The sequence below is a fragment of the Vipera berus genome (assembly GCF_964194415.1).
Source record: "Vipera berus genome assembly, chromosome: 1".
Taxonomy (NCBI): domain Eukaryota; kingdom Metazoa; phylum Chordata; class Lepidosauria; order Squamata; family Viperidae; genus Vipera; species Vipera berus.
The window spans coordinates 161,531,489-161,555,111 of NC_138202.1; the positions used below are offsets into that span (position 1 = coordinate 161,531,489).

At 40.3% G+C, this 23,623-nt stretch overlaps 1 protein-coding gene across 3 annotated transcripts in view; it reads right to left on the bottom strand.

Moving 5' to 3' along the window:
* The window catches only part of LNPK (lunapark, ER junction formation factor), a 65,807-nt gene extending 43,157 nt beyond the window's left edge, over positions 1-22,650 (bottom strand). Inside the window, exons 1-5 of one of the 3 annotated variants that reach the window (XM_081312710.1) lie at positions 22,329-22,640; positions 14,652-14,742; positions 11,209-11,253; positions 9,530-9,717; positions 5,289-5,347 (exon numbers count right to left, since the gene is read on the bottom strand). In XM_081312710.1, the coding sequence (XP_081168836.1) occupies positions 5,289-5,347; positions 9,530-9,717; positions 11,209-11,253; positions 14,652-14,742; positions 22,329-22,633 (688 nt within the window). In that variant the 5' untranslated portion in view covers positions 22,634-22,640. Of the gene's footprint in view, positions 1-5,288; positions 5,348-9,529; positions 9,718-11,208; positions 11,254-14,651; positions 14,743-22,328 lie in introns of all 3 variants that reach the window. The other 2 variants (XM_081312711.1, XM_081312712.1) reach the window with 2 other exon arrangements.
* Positions 22,651-23,623: the final 973 nt, after the last annotated feature.

Here is a 23,623-nt window from a genome sequence, read left to right on the forward strand (position 1 = left end):
CAATACAGTGGCCAGCCAATTGAAAGAGGTCAATCTATATTCCAATAGCAAAGAAAAGAACAGAATATGCAAACTATCATATAATACTTTTAATTTCAGATATTAGCAAAATAATGAATAGGAATATTCAAAGCATACATTTGCAAGAAAAAAGTATGTGAACCCTTTGGGATTACGTGGAGTTTTGCATGAATTGGCCATAAAATGCGCTCTAAACGTCATGTAAGTCACAACAATAGAAAAACACAGTCTGCTTAAAATAATACTACACAAACATTAGCTGTTGTCATGTTTTAATTGAACATAAGATGGAAACATTCACAGTGCAGGGTGGAAAAAGTATGTGAACCTTTGGACTTAATCGGTCTCCCGATACTCCCATGTTACACCTCTGCTCCGTGAGCTGCATTGGCTTCCAGTTGCCTTCCGGGTGAGATTCAAGGTGCTGGTAATGACCTACAAAGCCCTACATGGCATGGGTCCGGAGTACCTTAGGGAGCACCTGCGGCCGGCATCAACTTCCCTCCGCCCAGTGCGCTCCCACAGAGAGGGCCTCCTCAGGGTGCCACCGGTCAGAGAATGCCGACTGATGGCCCCCAGGGGGAGGGCGTTCTCTGTGGGTGTGCCTGACCTTTGGAACCGTTTACCGGTTGAGCTCCGGATGGCCCCCGACCTCCGCTCCTTCCGGCGTGATCTAAAAACTTATCTATTCGAACAAGCCGGCCTGGTCTGATGGGTTTGGGGTTTAAATTATTGTTTTTAAGTAATTTATTTATTGTATTTGGGCACTATGGTTTAATCTGTTTTTAATTTTTGTATTTTGGTATTTTTGGTATTTATTGCCCTCTTCACCACCCTGAGTCCTTCGGGAGAAGGGCGGTATACAAATTAAATTAAATAAATAAATAAATAAATAACTGGTTGACCCTCCTTTGGCAGCAATAACCTCAACCAAACGTTTCCTGTAGTTGCAGATCAGACAACGATCTGGAGTAATTTTGGACCACTCCTCTGCACAAAACTGTTTCAGTGTAGCAATATTCTTGGGATGTCTGGTGTGAATCGCTCTCTTAAGGTCATGCCACAGCATTTCAATTGGGTTGAGGTCAGGACTCTGACTGGGCCACTCCAGAAGGTGTATTCTGTTCTGTTGAAGCCATTGTTTTGTTGAATTACTTGTATGCTTTGGGTCATTGTCCTGTTGCATCACCCATCCTCTGCGGAGCTTCAGTTGGCAGACAGATGGCCGTATGTTTTCCTGCAAAATGTCCTGATAAACTCTGGAATTCATTTTTCCATCAATGACAACAATCCGTCCAGGCCCTGAGGTAGCAAAGCAGCCCCAAACCATGATGCTCCCTCCGCCATGTTTTACAGTGGGGATGAGGTTTTGATGTTGGTGTGCTGTGCCTTTTTTTCTCCACACATAGTGTTGTGTGTTTTTCCCAAACAACTCGATTTTGGTTTCATCTGTCCACAGTATATTTTGCCAGTAGTGCTGTGGAACATCCAGGTGCTCTTTTGCAAACTTCAAACGTGCTGCAATATTTTTTTTGGACAGCAATGGCTTCCTCTGTGGTGTCCTCCCATGTACTCCATTCTTGTTTAATGTTTTCCTTATTGTAGATGTGTCAACAAAAATGTTAGCATGTGCCAGAGATTTCTGTAGGTCTTTAGCTGACACTCTAGGATTCTTCTTTACCTCATTAAGCATTATGCGCTGTGCTCTTGCAGTCATTTTTACAGGACGACCACGCCTAGGGAGAGTAGCAACAGTGCTAAACTTTCTCCATTTGTAGACAGTCTGTCTTACCGTGGACACATGAACATCAAGGCTTTTGGAGATACTTTTGTAACCCTTTCCAGCTTCATGCAAGTCAACAATTTTTGATCATAGGTCTTCTGTGAGCTCTTTTCTGCAAGGCATGGTTCACATCAGACAGTGCTTCTTGAGACCAGTAAACCCAAAACAGGTGTTTTTAAAGGGCAGGACAGCTGTCAGCAACACATCCAATATCATCACACTGGTTGGAGTCAAGGTTGGCTCACTCCTGGCTCCAATTAGCTCTTGGAGAAGTCATTAGGCTAGGGGTTCACATACTTTTTCCACCCTGCACTGTGAATGTTTCCATCTTATGTTCAATTAAAACATGACAACAGCTAATGTTTGTGTAGTATTATTTTAAGCAGACTGTGTTTTTCTATTGTTGTGACTTACGTGACGTTTAGAGCGCATTTTATAGCCAATTCATGCAAAACTCCACGTAATCCCAAAGGGTTCACATACTTTTTCTTGCAACTGTATTAGAGCTCTACAAGGGAAGAGAGATGCCAGATATTCAAAATGATTGTTGAAAAGACTGAGGAGCATGAGACATTATTGCTGATGCATGCTGGATAACTGACAAAGCCAATTGACTCAAAAGAGGTCAACATATGTTTCATTGATTATAGAAAGGCCTTTGATTGTGTCAATTGCGCCAAGTTTTGGAATTTGCTTACAAAAATGGAAATCCTAGACTATCTCATTTCTTCGTGCAAAATCTATACATGGGTCAGGAAGCCCTAGTCCAGAATACGGCAAAACAGAGTAGCTTTAGGTTGGCAAAGGAATCAAACAAGGCCGTATATGAGAAGGAGAAACGTCAATAACCTCCATTCTGCTGATGACACTACTCTTATAGCCAAGAATCTACAAGCAAGTCAAGTAGCCCAATGAAAAATTGAACTAAAATGAAATACAAAGACCAAACTCATAGAAAGAGGTACAATACCTAGTTTTAGATTTGACATTGAAAACACTGAAATGGTAGATAGCTTCTGCCTTTGAGGATCAACTCTCAACAGTAAAGGAAGCATCCATCGAGAAATATGCCTGACTAGTACTTGGTAGAGTAGCCAGAAAAGCTTTGGAAAAGATATTCTAATTTCTTTTGCATTGGGCATCTAACAAATGGATCATCAAACAAACAAAGAAATGGATTACTGAACAAATGAACCCAGAATTTTTATCTGTGGGATAAATAACCAGGTTCAAATTATCATACTGGATGTATTATGCAAAGACTAACCTATGCAGAAACTCTTTGAACTATGGTGCTGGAGAAGACTCCTGTGAGTCCCTTGGACTGCAAGGCGATCAAACCGGTCAGTCCTAGAGGAGATCAACCCTGACTGCTCTTTAGAAGGCCAGATCCTGAAGCTAAAACTCAAATACTTTGGCCACCTAATGAGAAGGAAGGACTCACTGGAGAAGAGCCTAATGCTGGGAAAGGTTGAGGGCAAGAGAAGGGATGACAGAGAATGAGGTGGCTGGATGGAGTCACTGAAGCAGTAGGCATGAGCCTAAATGGACTCCAGAAGATGGTAGAGAACAGGAAGGCCTGGAGGAACGTTGTCCATGGGGTCGTGATGGGTCGGACACGACTTCACAACTAACAACAACATGCAGAAACTATAATGCTGGAAAAGGTGAAAGATAAGAGAATGATCAACAGCAAGGTAGATGGACTCAATTACAGTGGCAATTGGTGCACCATTAGAAAACCTAAGGGATCAGGTTGAGGACAGATTCTTCTAGGGCAGGAGTGGGCAATTGATTTTCCCAAGGGGCCACATGAGAAACTGGAACTGTTGTGAAGGGCCAAACCAACAGGCTAGATCTAATTCTGCCACTGGGCACCCATGTGTTGTAGGAGGAGGGAGCACAGAACTTCGCCTTAGCCCAGCCACTGCTCTTCTACCATAGGCGCAGAAAATCTCTTTCTCTCGCCAGCCAACTAAAGGAACGCACTCAGCTGCTCCCTCCCAACACAAACTCCATTTCCAACTGTGGTCGTAAGTCAAGGAAGTCTTATAGTAGTCACTGCATCAGTTACCAGAGGTTTCCATACCCAATACAAAATGCTGGTGTTGTCTTAAAAGGCCTTAATAGCATAGCACTAAGCATCAGATTCTGCATTGCCAAAATTGAAACTAACTTTCCAGGAAGATTATCGTAAAAAAACATATTTAGGTTAGATGAGGACCACATTGACCAAGTAGCTGGATTCCCCTTTTGTGGTTACTATAATCTAGCATTTAATAAAGTTGTTAATGCTAACTATTCCACCATAACCAGGAGTGAATGTTTTGGATGACCACATGGTGCATTACTATTAATTGTATAGAAAGCTTTCTATTTTTTTATTAAAAAAGCTGTATTTTTACTTTGTTGTAACCAACTAGAGCGTTCAGATGGGTGTGTTTAAAAAAAACCTGTGCAAAAACAAATAATTAGCAATGTACAGTATAATAGAGAGAGCAATACAGGATAGCAAAAGAGAATATTGAATCCTGACTCCTAAGATACATTACCAGCACGGAGTGACCAATTTTGTCACTTAAAAAGTATAACTTTTTTTTTGCTCTGAGAGCTGAAATATATTTAGTATAATAAATCTAAAGAACTATAATTTATAGAAAGGCACATGCTGTACAATAGAAAATATTCTTTACTGTACAATCATTCTACTATAATCATCTCCACAATATTTTATATTCATTTTCCATTTTATAGCCAAATGAAAGACTGTGTAACATATCTGGAAAGCTTTAAAAATGTTACTAAAGGTACCATTGTATTTACAAGGTTATCCACAAATTTTTTGCTACAAAACTACTCTATAGATAATGTTCACTTACTGATCACATTCAAAGTTACAATAGTGTTGAAAAAATAAATTTAGACCAACTTTACAGTGGAATGGAGACACTGGAGAGAAAGGGATTTCAAAGAAGTAATTTGCTCTTCCGCACATCGAAAGCAATGAGTTCACAATAGCAGTGGGAAAGGGTCAGGCAAAGGAGATATTTTCTACAGAAATCATTTGCTTTTTTTTTCCTTCCCCAACCCTGCCAGAGCAGAGAGATTGGGGAGAAAGGGATTTCAAGAGAATAAGCTGTTGGCATAGCATGCCCATTGCTTCCAGCCCAAGGCAGCTGGCACAACTGCATTGCTTTTGTTGTGAACAAGACAGTAAGCAGGCACTTTAGCATTCCAAAGGGTGGGGTAGTGGTTAGGGGGCAAACAAAGACTCAAGGTGTGAAACTGAGTAGCCTTGTCTCTTTCCAGCCACAAAGCACAATCATAGTCACACGTTTTCCCACTTAGCAACCACTTAGGGGCAGATTTACTGATCCCAATTAGGGTCATTAAGTGTGGACCACCTGTAAACAACGTCACTCTATTAATAACATGTTTATTCTTACAAGATCTAGAAAAAGAAAAAGATGTATAAAATACTCACTATTTCTTTCTGTTCTTTTTGAAAAAAAGAAGATGAGGAGTGTTCTTATAGACCAAACACTGAAGAGAAGAGAAAAGTTAGAGGGTGAAAGAGAGAAAGAACATCCAGCATTAAAATCTAGACGAGCAAACTAAACGTCATTGTTTGTAAGAATTCAATTATTATCTGTAACATATCATAGCTAATCCCAATTTTAATAAAAGAAGCTAATGCCAAAAAAAGTCCTGTGCATAGGTAACCACCTTATTTCATGTTATAAGTTCACTGAATGAACTTGTTTCAAGCAAGGACATTAAGACAGCAACATTTGTTATTAGAGGCAAAGACTGCAGACTGTGAATTGGAAGGCAAAAACCAACTGCTTATCCATTCCCTATCTTAATATAATTGCACCCAGTTAAGATACTCTATGGAAGCAAGATATCCTGACTCAGATTTTGGGATCTGTTGCACTTATACTTGGCTTTATTGAAGCTCCATTACTATAAGGTAAAGGTAAAGGTTCCCCCGCACATGCGTGCTAGTCGTTTCCGACTCTAGGGGCCAGTGCTCATCTCCGTTTCAAAGCCAAAGAGCCAGCGCTTGTCCGAGGACGTCTCCGTGGTCATGTGGCCGGCATGACTAGACGCCAAAGGCGCACGGAACGCTGTTACCTTCCCACCGGAGTGGTCCCTATTTTTCTACTTGCATTTTTACGTGCTTTCGAACTGCTAGGTTGGCAGAAGCTGGGACGAGTAACAGGCGCTCACTCTGTTACGTGGCACTCGGGATTCGACCCGCCAAACTGCCGACCTTCTGATCGACAAGCTCAGCGTCCTAACCGACTGAGCTACCACGTCCCCTTCCATTACTATACAGTATGTCAAATAAAACCAAAATTTAAGACAAGTGGAGGGTAATACTGTTTCTATATTTCTCCCTTTCTTTTACTGAAACACTACACATTTATACAAACAAGATAAAGGGCTTCAGAAATTTCTACAAACATGCAGTTACCAACTTTTTGTTTACGGCAAAACAAATAGCAAGCACTTTAGTGTAAGTAAAACTGATTCGCCCTTGTGCTGTATTTGAAACTACAAACAAGGGGGCAACGTTGAACAGCTTTCAACTTTCAACTGTCACCAAATGTCATCCTTCATTTTAGCCATCTCAAAATACAGACTAATTAACAGGAAACCATAGTAAGCTTTCAGAATCAATATTTTTCCAAATCATTTTAATTGTTCACCCCTGGATGGCAGAAATCTAGACACCCACTAGATTTGCTGCAATCTTGCAGCCACCTGAACTGATACTGTCTCTCCAGAAGCATGCAATTTCCAGAAAATGTAGCATCCAAAAATGTTCTGGAATTTTTTTTTTCTATGTAAATAAGTATACTTCTACTGAGCCTATCGGTACCCACAGTCTGCACTAGTACTTGGGCTACATTAACTGAAGTCAAAAGAATTAAATCCAGCCTATATTATGGGACTTAAACAGTACAATCAAAGTAAGGTTCTGCAGAGGGGGAAAAATGTTTTTACTGGAATGTAGGAAATGGTATTCAACAATAAAGGAGAAAACATAATATGATCATAGTACCCTTTTCTAAAATGTTTTTTTAAAAAATTTAAAACATTTTTGCCATCCTAAATAAATAAATCTAAAATATTTTATTTAAAAAAAACTTCAAAAAATAACATAATTTTGAAACTGACAAAGTTTTCTGAAGCGGGAAATTTTCAGCCCCTGATCTCTGAGTAGCCCTAATTTTACTCTATAAATTGCAAAGCCCTTTTTTGCCGGTTCGCAATACATAAAGAGCTTTACGTATTAAAAGTTTGTTTGGAGTATAAATATGTCTGATAGTTCCATATTTTTTCTTTTCATTTACATTTGGCAATTCTATAGATGTTTAGGGACCCGGTGGCTCAGTGGGTTAGGACGCTGTGCTTGTCGATCAGAAGGTCGGCAGTTTGGCGGGTAGAATCCCGAGTGCCGCGTAGCAGAGTGAGCGCCTGTTACTCGTCCCAGCTTCTGCCAACCTAGCAGTTCGAAAGCACGTAAAAATGCAAGTGGAAGAATAGGGACCACTACGGTGGGAAGGTAACAGCGTTCCGTGTGCCTTTGGCGTCTATTTATGCCAGCCACATGACCACGGAGACGTCCTCAGACAAACGCTGGCTCTTCGGCTTTGAAACGGAGATGAGCACCGGCCCCTAGAGTTGGAAACGACTAGCAAGCATGTGCGGGGGAACCTTTACCATTACCTTATAGATGTTTAGAATTTAAAAGAAGCTAAGCTGAACATTTTAGATATAAATAAGCAAAATTACTGAAAACCTCTTCACTATCTTAGTTTCAAAACTAATTTAAATGCATGCCTTAAGCTAGGCAGCAAACATAATCCTGAAAGCCAGCAAACTTTGCAAGCACTGGTAATACTATCGGACCCCTGGAGAGTAGCCCAAGGCAGCATTTTTCTAGGAACTGCAAGCCAAGAAAGGCAGGCACCATTTACTTTGTTTAAGACGCCAGAATTAGCACCAGATCAAACTACATATTCCACACAGATTCGCATTTTGACGGAAAGAAAAAACAAGTTGTCAACAGTTAGCCATTCCTAGCAGGGAAAAAGCAACTGAGACTAATTCTTTCTGATCATGCAAAGTAGATAACCTACTACCACAGAAACGACGAGAAGAAACGAAGGAGTAATATTTGGGGGTGTTCCTTTTCCTTTCCAGAGGCTTTCTTTGAAAAATAGTAATAATAATGCATCCTTCTCATAAACCAGTGAGAGAAAACTGATTTGTATTCTATCCAATTACTCTTACTGCTATAAGAAATGGTTAAGAGCAGGCGGGCGAGCAAGTAGATTAGAAAATAAGGAGAAAATGGAGTTCTAGGAAGTCCCTGTCCATGCTGACCAGGACTGTTGAGAGTCAGGGTGCCTGGGTCTTGGTCTAATTATTCCAAAGGTTCCTATAACCCATAAGTCCTCTGTGATTTCACTGACCTCATGCATTCCTGACAGTTTCTCGTGTAGTAATGCAGAGTTGTGATTGCCATAAATACAGTGTATTTCTGTGTAAGAGACTCCAGAGTGTTTCGGGAGTCACCAAACATTACTCTAGGACAGAGGTCTTCAAACTTGGCCCTTTTATGACTTGTGGACTTCAACTCCCAGAATTCCTCAGCCAGGTATGCTGGCTAAGAAATTCTGGGAGTTGAAGTCCATAAGTCATAAAAGGGCCAAGTTTGAAGACCCTTGCTCTAGGACATAGGTTACCAAACTTTTGGCTTGCCTGGACCGCACTGAATGAACAGAAATTATTTTGGGCTGCATATAAAATACGTAACATAGTTAATGTATATAAATCACATAATAATGTAAAACTTTTATGTTATTGTGGAGCTGTATTACTAGCTTTCCAGGGTTGCATGCAGCCCATGAATTGGACCCGCCTTGTCTAGGATCATATGCACGCTCTGGCCAAATAGTTGGCCCATTCTGTGTTGGAAATTATTTTCTTAGTCTCAGAAAACTTTATTTTCTTTTTTTTTAAGCTCAGACGAAATATTTCCTTCCCAGCAGAAATTTTCAAATGATGTGAATATCTTGTAAAAACTATGTAGAGCGTGGATTTTGTACCTCAGAATGGCTACTGTAAATCAAAGAGAGTTCTAAGAGTCCTGAACAACACCATGTGGAAAAAGCTGCAACTTTAGAATTATTTAATTTAGGTGGGAAAATTATCATTGGGGGACAAAATACAATTAGACGATGCAAAAATATTATTTATTTCTTACAGCATTAGAAATTGGGATCATTGAATGAGTTGCAGAATGGGCAATTCAGGACAGACAAAAGAAAAGTACTTTTCCCATCGGACACACACTGTGTCAATCATTCTTCTAACATATGGATAGCACTTCGGATGGTGAATACACAAATTAATGGAATATAAAATTATCATTATTTGTTAAAATATTTGCTGCCTATTTTGCAGTAAAAATTATATATTAGAGCATGTCTTGTTCAAAAATAACAACAGAAGGCTACTGGGTTTCCATATTCATTATGAACTTCTCGGAGGTCCCGCTTAGCCTATGGAAAAAACTGTTTCCTGACTCCTTGTCTACAAAATATGCAGAGACCTCAGGATAACACACTATTTCAAGGAGAACCCATAGCATTCTTTTCAACTCTTTCTACATAATGTCTGTAAATATAACAGGAATATTTTACTTACATCAGAGGAAACGCAAAAAGTGGAAGAGTCATAATAAATCGATCAGTCCATTCATCAGGAAGGTACCACAAATAAATAACTAAGCAAATAAGAAGATAGAGAACAGAGGAATAGAGGAGAAATCTTCCAACCCATAGCTTCTGCTGCCTCTGATTTTTCTCTCTGAACTCTTCCAGTGCCTGGATATCCTATAAATATAAAAAAAAATATTTATATTTAAATATCTTGGTAGCATTTTAACTTTCTAAAACTTTCATCTGAAAAATTAAGAATGAGATAATGTATTGAATAACATTCTAAACCTGTTTATGGTTTGTGTTCAGTAACATATGCATAACCCTCACTGCAGTACACATACGAAGGAGTGGGGCAGCATAAAGATCTATGTAAGAAGATAGAGAAAAAAACGAGGTACTGAATATTTTACATTCTCCTATATTAAAAAAGGAATAAATTATGAAGAAGAATTATCTTAACTTCAAGAATATCCAACATGCCTGTGGAAACTGCAGAAACCAGAGAGCTAAAAAGCTTGTAGTTTTATTTTTAAATATAGTATTATGTAAAAATGAATAAATATACTTGACTGTGGTAGTCCTTGTTTAGCAGCTGCCTCAGAAAGCAACTGTTCGTAAATATGATGGTAAGAAATGGCAGTAGAAAAAATTTCTGACAAATGCCCAGATTTATGTCTAAATTTCTGCACCTGACAAAAACACACATTGGAGTGAGAATAATTTTATCTAAATGAAATGCTTCACAGCATCTTTCTCTCTCAGTCATGTGGTTCGCTTAGCGACCATGTCATCGGAACCAACTGTGGTTGCTAAACAAGGACTAGCTGTAATTCTGAATAAGCACTAGAATACATTAATCTAATATCTTAACTATTATTTTTTATTACATTGTGGCACCAGGTCAGTGTTGACACCTGGTCACCCCTTGGGCTAGTCCATGAAGTTTTCTTAGCAAGATTTCAGAAATAGTTTGCCATCACCTCCTTCATAGGGCGCAGAGAGAGTATGACTGACTCAAACTGGATTTCGGTCCAAGATGGAATCAGAACTCATGGTCTCCCATTGTCTAGCCCAGGGGTAGGCAACCTTGGCTCTTTTATGACTCGTGGACTTCAACTCCCAGAATTCCTGAGCCAGCTATGGAATTCTGGAAGTCCACGAGTCATAAAAGAGCCAAGGTTGCCTACTCCTGGTCTAGCCTGACACCTTAGCCACTACACCAAACTGACTCTCATATTACTTGCATAGAAGCATTTTTAACTAAATTTAATAGGTGAATTAATTTGTTTATCATCTGTCCCACTCTAGGACAAGAGAGTCTTTGGCAACAGTGAAGAAGGTTGCTGCTCAGTATTACCTTCTCATTTACTTCATTTCTTCATCTTTTCATTTCTTCTATTTGCTATGCATAGTCTCTTTTATTTCCCCTTCCAAAAGCACTTTCCTCCTAAAATTCAGCATTTTATCGATTTCCATTTTTACTTATTCTCAAATAGCCTGCTCCTATCTAGAATGTTTATGCTTGTGACATATCTATGACACTCTAACTAATCACACATATTTTTATATATATTTTCCAAGTTAAACTACATATAATATGATACCTGAAAAGATAATTAAAGCCTCACAACTCATAAAAACAGTATTAAAAGAAAATCCTACCTTATCAAGTCTTTCCAACACTTCTACAGTGGAAGCTTTTGCCTGCTTACAAATGAAAGAAAAAAGCTGTGAAAAATTACGCTGAAGGACTAGATCAGGGATAGGCAACCTGGGTTCTTTTATGACTCGTGGACTTCAACTCCCAGAATTCCTGAGTCAGCAGCTGACTCGGGAACTCTGGGAGTTGAAGTCCACGAGTCATAAAAGAGCCCAGGTTGCCTACCCCTGGACTAGATAATAAATACTACCAGACAAACAAAAAATAGAAATTTGAGAGATGGGGAGAGTTGTAATAATCTGAGTAATAGCAGACTCCCTTGCAAACTTCTACCTGCTTATATAACTTACTTCCCCAGTCACCTCATGGTAAGGTGGTATATTACCAAAGGTGCACACATGAAGAAGCATTGGTAGCACATGCACTGTAACTTTTACCATAACTTTAACTGCCTCCACAGATCACATGAGAAAGAAAGGCAATACAGTAAAGAAGCAGAACGCTGCAATTTGCAGAAAGGGGGGAACAATTTCTAAGAGAACAAATTGTATAACACGTTGCTCGGCACGGCTTTTTTTTTTTTTTAACAGCACATATCCTCAAAATCAGTATTATGATGTAAAAGAACAGGTCAGGGAAGTTAACAAATTTCACTTGACTGATCTGAGACCATCCCAAATGAAGCAGTTTCCCAGTCCTCTTGAATCTGGAACAGGCTTGTCTAGTTAGGCGGAATTAAATAAATTTATTCAAAGGTAAAATCTGTCCTCTTTTATCCGTGTCTCTGGGAAGACATAGAAGCAAGATGATTTTGCACGCCTGAAACCTATAAATATAGGACATGGCTAAAGTCTCAAGAAAACTGTCACTGCTCCACTTGTTATCAGTGCTCCAATGAAGCTGAAAGAAAAAGGGTCATGCCAGGACAGGTTTGAAGGAGGCCCTGCAGCCACAGGATCCAACTATCAAAACCAGCTTTCCGATAGTAAGAAAATAGAAAAGAAGAAAAAAAAGAGGTTGCTCTAACAGTCTATGAAAAGCAAATATTGTATGCCATCACATAAATAATATCTCGGCTGAAAGATCTCCCCCTCCCTTTCTCTCACATTCTCACGGACAAACTTACAATGGAAAGGAAATGTTTCAGAATGATGGGAACACAAATGAACACTTATATCCATCTTATCTCTTCACAGAAACTCTCACACAAACTTGTATCCTAGGCTCCTACGCATAAATGTGAACCCGACTCTTTTTCTTCAACATTCTAATTGTTAAAAGAAAGAGGAAATTAGACTTGAGGAATATCCAAAGATTAGATAGCTAAATACACAAATTTCTAATCACTAAATATCTAGATAATTAATAGACATTCTTACACCCTCTTAGGGGCCAAAAAATGTTTAGATCTGTGCCTCAGTTTTTTCCAGTCCTGCTAATCTTAACTTGTGATCTTGCAGGCCAATGAAAAGAAGTTTATAAAAACTTTGTCTGAAAGGGGGTGGGAAGGAGGGAGGGAAAGTGAGGGAAAGAGAGAGAGAGAAACGGGGGGGGGGATTACAGAAAGCTGTTTACAATACTAGTGTTTAGGGATACTTATTTAGTGATAGATTTCTGTGCATTTCTATCAGCTTGAGGAGAAATTTCGGTTACAGAAATTTCCAGACTCTACACTTACAATGCAGTAATCAAACTGCAGTAAATGTAACTTCTTCCTTCAGCAGTGCAATCAGTGCAATAAACTGGCAGTGTAGTATGCCAGAGAGACTTGAATTCAAAATCTCAATTCTGCCATGAAATTTGCAGGTGGCCTTCGGTGACTCAGTATCTGTCAACCCAAAACCTACTTCCCAGGATTAATGTGCAAATACATTACATTAATACTATAAATGCTGCACTGAGAGCTTTTAAAAAGAAGGGTGGGATATAAATGTGATGTATACATAGCAAAAAATATATGCATGTACATCCTATTGTATTATCTTCCACGCTTCACAGCCATATACATTTGCACATAAATAGAAAAAATCCTTTTTCTATCTGTACAAAGAAGCTGTATTTAAATAGAATGGTCTTTCTTAGATTATACAGGTCTGAAAAATAAAATTTGCTTGCATTTAAAACTAAACATATTCCCCATACATAAATACAACCCAGTAACCTCCATTTTTTTAAAGCAGGATTAATAAGAATATTAAATTATGTTTTAAGTATAAACATGATTCCCTACATGTGGTTTATACGTTTTAAAGGCAGAGTTCACTATAAATCACATATATCTTCAAACTCAAGCTACTATGCTTATTCTTCACTACCATCTCCAACTTGGAAATTCATTGATATGATTTGTGTATTCTTATCAAAGTCTTCCATGAGATGTACTCCAAATTTAAGGAAGCAGGATATAAATGCTATTCTTGTTAATGATTCCAAAATGGGGGTAACTCCATAAACCAAGCTGCTTGTTATATGTGTTCTCTCATTAAGCAGCTACATTCTCGTATTGCAAAATGCTAAAACATAACAGATTTAACTTCACCCTTTCTCTAGACCAGGGGTCAGCAACCTGAAACAGTGAAAGAGCCACTCGGAACCGGTTCCCTCACAAAAGGAAAAACTGGGAGCCGCAAAAAATGTGTGCGCATGTGTGTACATGTGCGCATGTGCAGAACAGGGCTTGACTGAAGAGTGGAGCCAAGGCGAGATATGCACCTAACCTGCATATTTGAATTGGTTGGTTGAACTTTTTTAGTCCCACCCTTTTTTTTTTTGACTGCACATGGCAGAAGACTGGGAGCCGCAGGAGACAGCTGAAAGAGCCGCATGCGGCTCCGGAGCCGCGGGTTGCACCTGTGCTCCAGACAGCTCCTTAGTTATTAGCAACATATTTTTTTTTCTACATTACCTAGCCAGGGGTCCAATTCCCCCCCCACTGCCTGTGGCCTGGTACCAGTGTATGGCCTGTTAGGAACTGGGCTGCGCAAACTGCGGCAAGTGAGCAAAACCTCCTCTGAGGATGCTTTATTAGGATCTAGGTTGCACATGAAACCATCCTCTATCGCACCCCCCCAGTCATGGAAGACAATATTTCTTCCAAAACTGGTCCCTGCTGCCAGAAAGATTGGGGGCCACCGACCAAGGGCATTTCATTCCATAATAAATAAACACAATTTAATACTGCATAAAAGATATGCACAGCCTTCTGATTTTAAGAGATGGATTACATTCTGCAGTCCGAACATTCCACCTGCATATCTTCATTGGAAGACTCATCATACAAATAGAAATAAGAGCAACCAATACCTATGATTTTGATAAATACGATTCTGCCATAGCTCAACTCACCAAGTTGTTCTACATTACAGAACAACTTAAAAATTCATCTGAGACACTGTCCTTCCTGCCGTACAAAAATATATACTTCCAATTGAGAAGATTTACTTACCCGCCATCTGGAAATGATTCCACCCATTGCTTTATTTGTGGAGATGGGTTGCTTTGGTAACTTATAACCAATCTTGTAATGGAATTCACAGCTAGAAGTAAAGCATTTGTGTTTTTAATTAAAAATTCGCCCACAGTGTAACTCTAAAAGTATTTAGATATTTCAAACTATAATGACTCATCACTAACACACATAGGATAGTTTTCAAATACACTTCCAGATTTTCACTTTACATATATATTGTTTTGTGCTAGAGTATACATTTTTCTGTGAATTTTAAATTATTAGGTAAAGTTTCCCAAATGAAATCCACTGTAAAACATCAAGTAGCCATGGAAACAAGATAAAAGTTCCATCCTTTAATTAATACTAGATAAATAAAAATAAAACATTTACTACCAATTAGATGACTATCATTAGCAACTGCAGTTTTGAATGGAGAGTCTAAAAGCTGATTAATATTTCACTAGAATTTCAATGTGAATATTATGAACTTCATTCAAATCCCAGAAAGGCATTATTGAAATTAAAGACCTCCATCCGTGCAAATATGGCATAAGATGCAATAACAATTCAAATTAACTTGGTTACCCACCCACCCCCAAAAAAATATTTTAATGGCATTACAGTTTCTTGGCATAATAATCAAGAATATCTGGGGCAGAAACAAAAGCAAGTTTGCTTCTGCTGTCAAGAGGAAAGTACACAGTTTTCAGCAATTTCTCTCTTGCTCACTGCAACTCCCTACATTCTCATCTGTTCCAAAGATTCAGATCCTTGTAGAGATGTGCGAGAGGAGCCTTGGGAGAATCTGCAGGGAAATCACTGAAAATTCCAGCTGACAGATGACTTCAGCAACAGAAAAAAAAACAAGTGAGAGTACATCTTTAGAATACCCATAATGCAAGTTGTGGAATAGATCTTATGAACTGAGCAATGTTACTGCAAGCTGAACAGCAAACAGTGTGTGTCTGTCTGTCTGTGTCTGTGTGTGTGTGTGTGTGTAAGATCTGAGCAATTTACAGCCCCCAAGGCCCCTCCAAGCCCTTTGGCTGTCCCTGTTCAGCCTGTGTGAGGTCAATCAAAAATTGGAAATCAAATGTAAATAAGAATGCCACAGGATTGGGTCCAGCTTTATACAATCACCGTGCGCTCTTTCCGTCAACTGGTGGCCGCAGGAAGTGAGGAGTGAAAGGGCTTCTCTGCACCTTCACAGCGCTCACCCCTCACCTAGAGCAGCCTGAGGAGGCAGTGTTGGTGGGCATCACATGAGGGGACCTGGGCTTGGCCACCCACCACACTTCATTCAAATCGTGCTCTTGCAGGCAAGCAGGCTGAGCACACCCATGAGCTAGCAAGCGAACAGGAGCATGGCAGCCGTAGTAGAAGAGGGGTGGCTGGGCCTGGCTGGTCTGAGGTGAGGCTCACCTCACCCCTCCTCCCTGAACATGCCAGTGCTAGCAGTCAGTCACCAAGAAGAAGCTCAACTCCAAACATGACAGGGACAAGATCTCCGACAAAGAGTAACAGGAAGCCTATTGGTTTCACAACAGTCCCAGTTCTCATGTGACCCCTTGGGAGAATTAATTGCCCACCCCAACATATATAATCACCTAGACACTTTAGTCCAGGGATAGGCAACCTTGGCTCTTTTATGACTCATGGACTTCAACTCCCAGAATTCCTGAGTCAGCATAGCTGACTCAGGAATTCTGGGAGTTGAAGTCCATGAGTCATAAAAGAGCCGAAGTTGCCTACCCCTGCTTTAGTCAGTGAACTCAATGGTACTTGAGTAAACGTGAAAGCATCTCAAGTCCCTCATTCACACCTCAGAAGTATAAAACATTTTAAACCTCCATTTCTTTTTTTCACCTCAAAGGAACGAAAAATACAGATAGGCTCAAAAAGGAAACCAATATTTCTATTAATTCTACTATACGTTTGGGCCTCCTCCAGTATTACCGGTAATCCTGTATCTTCTGAATATTATAGATTAATAAATTTTATTAAACAGCTGTTGAAAAATCCAAAAAAATGAAACTATAACCAATCAATTTATTAAATAAAACTTGGGATTACTGGATATCAAAGAAACATCATCAGTTCATCAGTTACAATTCAGTTATACAGAAATTTTACTGAACCATCTAAGAAAAATGTAATACACTCAGTGAAATGATAAAAAAAAAAATCAAAGAGCGAGGTCAAGGAAGAACTGGAGGATTTTAAGAAATGATTCACTTTAATGGAGTTAGGTATAGAAGAAAAAAGTGGAAAATTAAAATAAGTTGCAGCATTAAAGCTTCTTGTCACAACAAAGAATAAGTTTAAAAATGTAGCATTCATACATACACGTTAAAAGTGCAGAATCGTGACAAGCTTGACTTAAGAAGAGAGAATAAAAAACTAATGTAGAAGTTGCTTTCTTGAGAAAATAAAAACTGAGAAAGATAAAAAAAGTGATCTTTCTATGCAGTACTGGGTTGCTATTTGCTGGCTTGATGTGATGGAAGTAATTTAGTTTCTTTTGGTTAAAGGGACAGAAAAAAGAGATGAATTTCTCAACAGAGCAGAAGGCTGTATTTTGCTCTTCTGATTTATTGACTCTGGTCGTGAAAAGGTCGCAAACAGTGATCACATGACCTTGGGACACAGCAGCGGTCATAAGTATGAACCAGTCGCCAAGCATCTGAATTTTTATCATGTGACCAGAGGGATGCTGCAAAGGTTGTAACTGTGAAAAACAGTCGTAAGTCACATTTTTCAATACCATTGCAAGTTTGAACAGTCACTAAACAAACTGTTGTAAGTCGAGGACTACCTGTATTCCAATGTCTCAAGATTTAGTCTGCCATATTGACATTCAAAATAAAAAAGAGCTGTATGTATGTATGATATGCGTACGTGTGTGCAATAGCCAAGTCCCAATCTGGTTAGGGTTCAGGAGATTTATAGATAAATAACCAGCTGCTGTTTCCCTGTGAGCAGAGACATCAGTAATAATTTACTACGGTATATTTCTGGGCTGCCCAACTCCCAATGATTCTTCCCACTAGATCAGGGGTGTCAACCTGCCAGCGCAGGGACGGGTTGCATCATGCGGAGGCCGCGCCCACCCGAGCAGTGTGAAAAAAGTTGTCGATACGTTGCGACCTGTCACGTGACGTGGCGAGTTTGACACCCGTGCACTAGATCATAGGAGAGCTGTTATAAAGAAATGAAAAAGTCTTCAGCCCAATGTACTTGGGAACATATTGGTTATAAATGAGAAAGAATTTGAGTTGCTGGAATTTTGGGAACTTCTTCCCATTTACCTCAACAAATCTTACTAAAGAGAACTCTATGAGAATCACGCATGGATGCATGCTTGCTTGCTCGCACACATAAAATACACAAGACACACTTATCATCTTCCTTTTCGGCTTAAATAGGAAAGCTTAAATTAGCATAATACTCGGTGATTACTTTTTTCCCTGCAGCAACGTCTGCAATCTTACAAGTTAATCAGATGATGGGAAGTATTAAGAAGCTAACCAGAAGAAAGAAAATGTTTGCAGAAGCTTTTGGGAGTGTCTTGCTTGAATCCTAATCATTAAAACCTTCTCCATGCTTCTGCTAACCTGGAATGGGACCTTCAATATTTACCAACAACCACGAGCAGTTCCTGATCATTTCATTTGCTGCTGAAACATAGCCAACCTGTAGTAATATACAGCAGGCCAAGAATTGCAATTTACATGGCCACAATTTTACCACAATAAGGTACAACACAACAGCAAAAACCAGGCTGTAACTAGAAGTTCTTTCCACAAAAAGGATTACAAGCTTTTTTGTACTGAGCTACAAATGATTGATTCTAAGACTGCCTCACTTCCTAATTCTTGAAGTTTAAGTAGCTCTTGCTGTATCATGAGAAAAAGATTTTAAGAAAAGAATTTAAGGGCAAGAAGAATGAGCTATTTCATAATATCCTAATACATGAAAACATGTACGGTATTAGTAAAGAAAAGTAAATGGTAAAAGGGTATATTATTTTAAAAAATGAAAGAATATACGTTCAGCGTTTTATTTAATTAATAGCTTTTTCTCCAAGCAAGAAGAAAAGATTTAGTTTTCTTCCATTCAATTGTGTCCAATTCTCAGGGACTACCTGGACAAGTCCCTGCAGTTTTCTTGGCAAGTTTTAATTTTTCAGAAGTTGTTTGCCACTGCCTATTTCCTAAGACTGAGACAGAGTAACTGGCCCAAGGACACCCAGCTGTTTTTGTGCCTAAGGCAGGACTATGCCTTAACCACTGTGTATACCAAACTGACTCTGAGCAGATCTGTCTATTTACAACTGCTTTGAAAGAGGTAATTTATATTTTTCTTTTTATCTTTTTTTTCTTTTTTTCTATTTTTAGTTTTATCCCTTTTTTGCACTTTTAGCTTTCTCTTTGATTTCTTTCTCTTTCTTTCCTTTATTTATATCCTGCCTTCATTATTTTTATAAATAATTCAAAGAGATAAACATTCCTAATATTCCTCCCTATTCCTATTTTCCTTACAACAACATCCTGTGAAGTGGGTGGGGCTAAAAGAGAATGACTGACCCAAAATCAACCAGATGGCTTTCTTGAGTGTAAGACAGGAGTAGAATTAATTGTAAGCTGCCCAGTTACACAGTGGTAAGAAGGGCAGCCAATACATTTTATAAATAAATAAATAAACTCATAGTTTTCTGATTTCTAGCCTGGTGCCTTAACCCAGCAGTCCTCAAGCTTTGCAGCTTGGTGGCCCGGTTGGGGGGAGATAGGGAAACTGGGCCATGTGGCCTATTTGGAATTGGGCTGGGAACAAACTTTTTAGCCCTATGCTGTCTTTGCATCATGCTAATCACATATTCAGTCTCCCTCTAAAGGCCTATGCATCTGAAGTCATTTAGGCCCAGTAGTCTACACCAGAGATCCCCAACCTTTTGGTCACCAGGGACCGGTTCTGTGGGGAGAGGATTTTCCACGAACCAGAGAGTATGTGGTTTTGTGTGCTGCCTGCGTCTTATGGATGGGGCTTCGCTTGTTTGTGCGGCCCAGTTGCTGGCATGCCGCGGGCCGGTACTGGTCCACGGACCAGGGGTTGGGGACCCCGGTCTATACCTTTAAACACTAAAGTAACATTTCCCCACCTGAGATGTGTGGAGTTCAATTCCCACAGCATCATTAACTACGACCACACTGGCTGGGGAATTCTAGAAATCTGCATATGTTGAAGTTGTTATTAGAGAAAATAGCTAATATCTACTGAACTTTAAACATTAAAACATGGTTTACACACACAAAAAATAAAAGATCAGCCCTCGGTGATGTTTCTATTAAATATCAATTTCTTGATGTATTTTATCATGCAAAGAAAACAAAATTTCTACTTTGGAACTAAAAGCTATTGGAAGAGAATGGAGATAATTGTTTTAACATCTCAGAACATGCATTACTGTGTTCAAGTTACACCGCTTTCAGTTTTTATCTACTCAAGAAACAACTCAGTTTCAGCAACAACTCAAGAAACAATTGTATTTACCTAATCAAGAAACAACTACTGAGATACTAGAAAAATATGTTAACAGTTAAATCATTGTCAAACCACAACTCCTCCAAATATTTTGGCTAGATAATAAACGGTGAACTAGATAAATGACTAATGCAAAGAAGCAATGACTGATGAATATGCCTTTAACTAAGCAATCCAAAAAGGACAGGGGAAATAAATTACTAACTTCACTAGAAAGCTGAATGGTAGGATGGATCTTTTTATTTAGTTTCTTCTCTTCCCATTGCCTCATTTCCCAAGTGGATCAGAAGATAAAGTATATAACTTTCTGAGCTCAAGACCTTTATTCCCTACATTGGGATGGAAGTGATGGGAGAATAGAAGAACTTTATTTGAAACTTCCCTGTCATAGGCCCCACACATTCCTTTTTACTGTCTTCAGAGAGAAGCAACAGCTGCAGACATTTACATTGAAGAGCCTAACTTCTCTGTATGGCAGAGAGTGCCTTGCCATCTCAGGAGCTGCAGGATTATAGTCAGAATAGTTTAATTCTGAACTGTTAAACTCCAGAGGAGAAACATAAGTGTCTGGATTGGATTGCTAAATATTTGCAAATACTGAAAAGCAATGAGACGTGTTTATGTCGTAAGTGGAACCTTAATTATGTAGTGTGACCAAAAATGAAATTTTGAGAACAGATTCTGTAGTACATAATGTTAAAAGAAAAAAAAGAGGATAATATTTACACCTTCCAAGGCAGAAATCAATACTTCCCTTTCTCCACTGCAGTTGGTACCTCCACCCCCACCCCACCTTAAGGGAAAAAAAAACCTAAATTATACACGGCTGCAATAATCTGCATTTTTACACTCTTGCAGAAGGTTGACAGTAATGAAATTCTTTAAAAAAAAAACCACAGAGATACTTTGCTCCTATTTTAATTTCGACAAAACTAGACGAAATTTCACAAAAGAGGCAAGAAAAAAGAGGCCCCTCAACCATGCATACTTTCCCACAAGGAACTTATTTGACTTCTCCCCTTGGCTTTTCCTAACAACTTTTACCTAAGATGTATCTGTGGTACAACTCAGAAATCCTTTTACATTTTTTAACTCTTACACTAAGGCTTTATACGCCCATATCTGAGTTACACAGCCACATACAGGACCATTGATTGACAGGAGGGGGATTAATTTAATATAATATCTACGGGTGGGGGGGGAATAAGATGGAAAAGTGCTAGTTTCAGCTTAAAAAACGCAACCCGCGCATCTAAGTCACACTCTCAGGCCTATTATTCCAGAAGGCTAGATAGACTAGGTCAGGGGTAGGCAACCTCGGCTCTTTTATGACTCATGGACTTCAACTCCCAGAATTCCTGAGCCAGCTATGCTGGCTCAGGAATTCTGGGAGTTGAAGTCCATGAGTCATAAAAGAGCCGAGGTTGCCTACCCCTGGACTAGGTGTATCAAGCGTGCCCCAGATGAGCACCTAAAACAGGGGTCTTCAAACTTGGCCCTTTTATGACTGGTGGACTTCAACTCCCAGAATTCCTCAGCCAGCATTCCTGGCTGAGGAATTCTGGGAGTTGAAGTCCACCAATCATAAAAGGGCCAAGTTTGAAGACCCCTGGCCTAAAAAAAAGGAGCACATGCTTGTCTCCTCTCCCTCCGCCCATCCCTTCGATGGTTACTGCGGCAGCCTCCGCAGGGAAAGCAAGCTTCGGGCCACTCGTACCCACCCCTGGCATCCCAGGCAGCGGGGCATCGACAGCCTCTGCCCGGCGCTCCCAACCGGACCCCCCAACAGCCTCTCACAAAAGGAAATGCAGGAGGCGGTGGACCTCGGGGAACGGCCAAGACCAGCGGGCTACAAATAAGGGCCAGGGCGGGCAAAGCAAGCAAGCTGCTCCGACTCCGCACCAGCCACTCACCTCCCTCGCTTCTCCCTCGCCTTACACTTAAAAGAGCCCCGGGCTGGTGTCCCTCTCTGGGCGATACTAAACTGCAATCGTCTCCCTTTCCCGTCGTTCCTTCTCTAAAAAGTTTTTTTTCCCCTCCCCTTTTCAATCGCCAGTCGCCCGCCGGCCAGCAAGAAGCGCACACGCCCCCCCCGCCTCTCCTGCTTTCCCCCCCCCGGTGGAAACGCACCTTCCCCGCCCCAGCGCGGCTTCCTTCCGACGCGCTCGGGCCGCGGTGCTCGACGTGGGACGAGGGGAAAAAAGGGTGACTTCCCACCCACCCCTCCTGCCGTCGAACTTCCTTCGTGCCTCTTCTCTAATCCGAGGAACGACGTGAGTTAGGCTGGCGACGCTCGCGGGGCGGCCATTCTGGAAAAGGGCAAGGCCGGCGGAGAGGCGGTTGTGACGCAAGACTGGCGCCGGGCGCTTGCGCGGCCATCTTGGGAGAGGACGAGTCGGTCGGCGTTTGTTACGTTGTTGGCGTTCGGGATTCATCCGCTCTTCCGCTACGGCGGGCTTTCAAGTACAATTGTACTTCAAAGAGAGGGTTTCTTGATTGCCTCTCTGAGAATCGGCATACTGTAGTGGAGTTTAAAAGGTATAGCGCCTTCCCCAGAAGCCAGAGTGGTACAGTACCGAATTTGAGAGGGAAGTTCTACTTCTAAGATTCGATTCAGAACGGACGGGCGTAGAAACCCAGATAATAATTAACTCTTCAAGCACCCGGGCTTAAAAAGAATCCTGGGCGGGGCTTTTTTTTTTAACCTTCAGAATGAAATGAAGCGCGGAGAGTGACAGGCAGAGATCTGGCGGTGGCTCTTACGGACGGGGCGGGAAGAAGACGCCCAACGGGAGTAGAATCTGGTTTTACAGCTCCTGTATTTGATGCTGCAGCATTAAAGCTGCAAGGGAGTATTTAAAGAACATATCCAATTGTTGAACATCGATGTATAAAGCCTTTGCACAGATAGAGAGGCGTAGATGTGCTTTTTGCACGGGCGGAGGTGATGGAAAGTCTTTTTCCCATTATTACGAGGACAGAGCTATTAACGGCAATTTACAAGGAACGGGCGCTGGGGGCACACAGCTTGCAATCCAAAATCAAAACAAATATAATGGGGGGGAAAAGGGAATAAGGTCAAATGGGAGAAGGCATGCTAGTCTTCAGATATGATGTTGTATCTCTCGTCCTTTTCCACCAAAGGCATTCAACAATCTGCTGTTGTCTTAGCACATTTTGCCACAGCAGCAATGCTATGGTATTATTCTTCATGGGAACCAGAAAGAAAATCACACTTAGGACCCCCCCTAAGCAAATGTGATACAGAACAACTTGCAGTGAGAGCCAGAGGAGGGCAGAGGCCGGGTGCTCTGAACCCTCCACTTTTCTTGCCGAGGGTGGAAAGAATGAGAGAAGAGGGGAAGTGTGTCAATACAATACAATGATAATATAAAAATCTAGATACATAATCATATATCATCATC